General features: G+C 30.4%; 1 protein-coding gene across 1 annotated transcript in view; it reads left to right on the forward strand.

Annotated features, from left to right (window-relative positions):
- LOC119831898 overlaps positions 1-3,885 on the forward strand; it is a 7,811-nt gene extending 3,926 nt beyond the window's left edge. The window contains exons 5-13 of the mRNA XM_038355468.1: positions 71-194; positions 271-392; positions 470-584; positions 773-955; positions 1,171-1,420; positions 1,917-2,138; positions 2,450-2,589; positions 3,030-3,260; positions 3,508-3,885. Of these exons, the coding sequence (XP_038211396.1) occupies positions 71-194; positions 271-392; positions 470-584; positions 773-955; positions 1,171-1,420; positions 1,917-2,138; positions 2,450-2,589; positions 3,030-3,260; positions 3,508-3,885 (1,765 nt within the window). The remainder of the gene's footprint in view (positions 1-70; positions 195-270; positions 393-469; positions 585-772; positions 956-1,170; positions 1,421-1,916; positions 2,139-2,449; positions 2,590-3,029; positions 3,261-3,507) is intronic.

Genomic DNA, 3,885 nt, shown 5'->3' on the forward strand with positions numbered 1-3,885 from the left:
ATATCTATATGTATTTTAGTATAATATAAATATATATGTTCATGTTTTCATAGTAAATGTTATCTTGCAGTAACGATGCAGTAGTGCGTAAGCTGAGTACACTAATACTTGGGGAGATTCTAAAAGTTCTCACTGAAAAGTACCTGTTTATTAATTTGGTTGGTTCAAACGATCTGTGCGCTAAAGATATTGAAGTAAGAAGCGATATTATTGAACCAAATTAAATGAACACTCTTATGGAGCTCTGAAATTATCTTTTTTCATTTTTAGTTGGGTCTTGTGGAACTTCAAAACGGAATAGAAAAGCCGCAAAGTATTGGCGTTCAATTGCAAAAGAATCAACCCTACGGTTTACTAATTTACATCTATTTTTACAGCCAGTCTTCAGAGAAGTAATATCTAGAACGATTATAATATGTCTATCGATAATATTTTTTAAAATTACACATTATTTATTGTTTTCTTTCAGTCCAGAAGAATCTACGGCACCTTTGTTGCCTTACTTAGTGGAATATGTTTTGCGTCTACCGAATTCTTTTGTACCACCCTCGTATATTATAAAAGCACTTTGGCTTGTATTTGCTGTAATGTATATTTTAATAACTTGACTATATAGCGATTCTATCGAAAAATATATTAAAATTAGTTTTTTTCTTCCTTTTTATTTATGGTTAAAAAATCGCAAATAAGAATTGAAGGGAATTTACTTACATATAGGATAAAATTTAGCAGAAGTTTCTTAACATTTGATTTTTTATTAATTTACGAACAGATGTCCACAATTTCAAATGGCACAGTAGATTCCTTGAACGAAAGAGTTTATTTGGAAAAGGCCACAGACCGTCTCGTGGGTTTCCTACAACCAGACCCGGCCATATACTATACTCATCATCCAGCTATTTTATTCTGGGCATTTACTTCTTTGCGAATACCAAATTATATAAGAATGATTGTCGTAAGTCCATACCTAATATTGAAATGGAATATTTTAACCCCCCACATTATTATTTTTCAATGCATGATGCATATATTTGTTTATGTATATGACTCATCGTTTTTAAATTTAACCTAAAAATTTTATCATAATTATAAAGAAGTATATCATATAAAAAGTCACGTTTGAATTTTTGTGTTAGCTTCTAAAATATGTAACTAACTGTTCCTGCTTAGCTTTCACAGTGGTTAAAATCAGAGACGAATCTACCAGAAGGCCTGGTAAAGGAACCATTGGTTTGGGAACTTCTCTTAGATGTTCTTACCAAAATAAGAGATAACGATATAATATCAAACTGTGTGAAATCTCTTAACTCATGTTTGGAAGAAGGGGATGGTGATTTGAAGGAAGAATTTGGGGTTCTGATTTGGTCCATGTTGCCGGGAGTGTTGTCTAAGGCTTTGATAGACTGCGAACAAGAAATAGGTCGGTAGTTGATGTAAGAAATAACCAAATTAAAATCATTTATTATTAGAAAGACATAGAACAGATTCTTCAAGGACTCAGTGAATTCATGAATCATAACAACAATAACATTAACGTTTATCAATAATCCCTTAATTCAACATCAAATTTTTGCTGAAAAAAAATTATAAACTCAAACTCAGACATTTTTTATTCCATTAGACTTCTTGAAAAGTAAATTGTGAATAATCATAACACATTTACCATTATAAAAAGTTTGATTTTAACATAAATTATAACATAAACTGTTTGGTTTAAGAAAGGCAGAACCACTTTTATTTATAACTGTCTCATGTCCGGTATCAACTGTCCGAAGCCTAGATTCCGAGATGACAGGATAGAAAGATGTAGTTCCTTTTAATGACCATATCACGTGTAATTTCTTTCTTCTTTTATCGATTTGACCATGAAGTTTGTATGTTTATTGTTAAAATGTTATAAAAAAAAGCATTTTCAGACACAAACATTTGCTATTTCCTCGACTTAGCGACTAATCTCTTGCCGTCGGAATTAGATCAAGCGGTGTGTTTGAAAATATCTGTTCTGTTAACTACGATCTATTCAAAGAACATTCCAGAAAATTCTAGTGAATTGGAAATAAAATTTCACTATGACTACGTGTGTTTAAAACTATGTCTCTTACTGTTACAATTTGCAAGTGACCAAAAGGATTCTAAAGGTATATTAATAACTGCCTACTTACCTATATTATTTAATACTATAATATATATTAAGCTAAATTGTAAATTTCGAAGTATATCCACTAATTAATTATTATAGAGGAATAACAAACTATATATGTATAATTAAATAAGTCCATAATGGTAGGTTAACTCAAACCCAAACATTTATTTATTCAATTAGACTTCTTATAGAAGCACTTTTGAATCGTCAAAACATTCGGAAAGCAATTTCTACAGAAAAGAGCCTAAATAATTAAATTTGCGAATATAATTGCTTTTCAATAAATTTATGTAATTTAATTTTTAGTTTTATTAACATACACGAATAAACCGGGTTTCTTGTCAAAAGTTTTAACAAATATTAACAGTTCAGATGAGAACGTAGCCTGTACCGCACTGCGACTGCTCTCGTATATTGTGCATTACTTCCATAAAAATAATTATCAAGTAAGTTTGTGTATGAAATGTATTTAATAATTACACCTACTATAATGCGAATTTCCTTAGCCTCAATTTATTTACACTTATTAAAATTTTGCCATTTGCTTTAAAGGATTGGTTACAATCACATGAATAAAATGAATGAATTTCACATTTAACTTCCCACTTGTGACGTCCTGGTTTAAATTTCAATATCTTGTATATAATTTAATATTTTTCACTTAAATTAACTACGTTTCGCGTGTATCTATACTATATTAATAATATAAAGCTTAAGTTTTTGGTTGGACTGGACCGATTTCAAAAATTATTACACCATTGTATATGTCCCTGATAGTTGTAGGTTATAGGTTATATATGTACCAAGAACTAAGTCAGGACTAAGATTGGACCGCTACTATTAAGTCAAAAATATGACGTACAAACATTTTTAGTTATGTTTCTAGGCAAAATCCCATTTGCAAGTGAAAACTGATATATTAGTAAGGTCACTCAGACAAGATAGCTCTAGTGATAGGGGTAGTTCCTTATTACAACTTGTCTATACCGTGTTGAGCTCTGGAGTGAATACACCGCTGGTTTTGACTTATTCTATTGAGGAAACGCCTTCACAAAACCAGCAATGTAATGCGTTGAGAGCCTTGATGTTTAGGATACAAGTTATACTTTGTTATAGGGTAAGTGTTTGAATACTTAATTGACTATTATGTAAAGATCAAATGAAAGAAAATTTAATTAGATTTTTTAAATAATAATATAATATTTGTTAAAGCAATTACAATGGAAAGTTAAATGAAAAAAAAATTGCTTTTTATTCGACAATTTTAAATGACATCTGCATTCTAATTTATACCTTATTGTCTAAATATATAGGATGCAAATATTCTCTACCTCCATAATTACTTTAGTTAAAAATATTTGAAGGACTCTGAACATCGGTCCTCAGCTGGGTGGAAAACTTTAAGCTCAGTTTTTAAACACGCCATAGTATACAAAAACGATCCCAAATTAGTAGGTCTTCTGACTTGCCAGCCCTGGATATACACCCTTATTCGGTTCCAATTAGCGCAAGATGTGTCTATAGATTTTCTAACATTCCTTAAAAATTGGCTAATTCTACTCAAAATTGCTATAAAGAAGCATAGACAAGAACGAAAGATACTTATATCCAAGTACAGTTTGATCACTCGAACTATGGTGTTAGTCAAGAAATCTTTGTGTGAAGACGATAATAAGGAAACCAAAGATATAGTTTTAAATACCGTTGGAGAGATTTTAGAGGAATGTACCAGTAGAAAATGA

Source organism: Zerene cesonia, chromosome 14 (genome assembly GCF_012273895.1).
Source record: "Zerene cesonia ecotype Mississippi chromosome 14, Zerene_cesonia_1.1, whole genome shotgun sequence".
Taxonomy (NCBI): Eukaryota; Metazoa; Arthropoda; class Insecta; order Lepidoptera; family Pieridae; genus Zerene; species Zerene cesonia.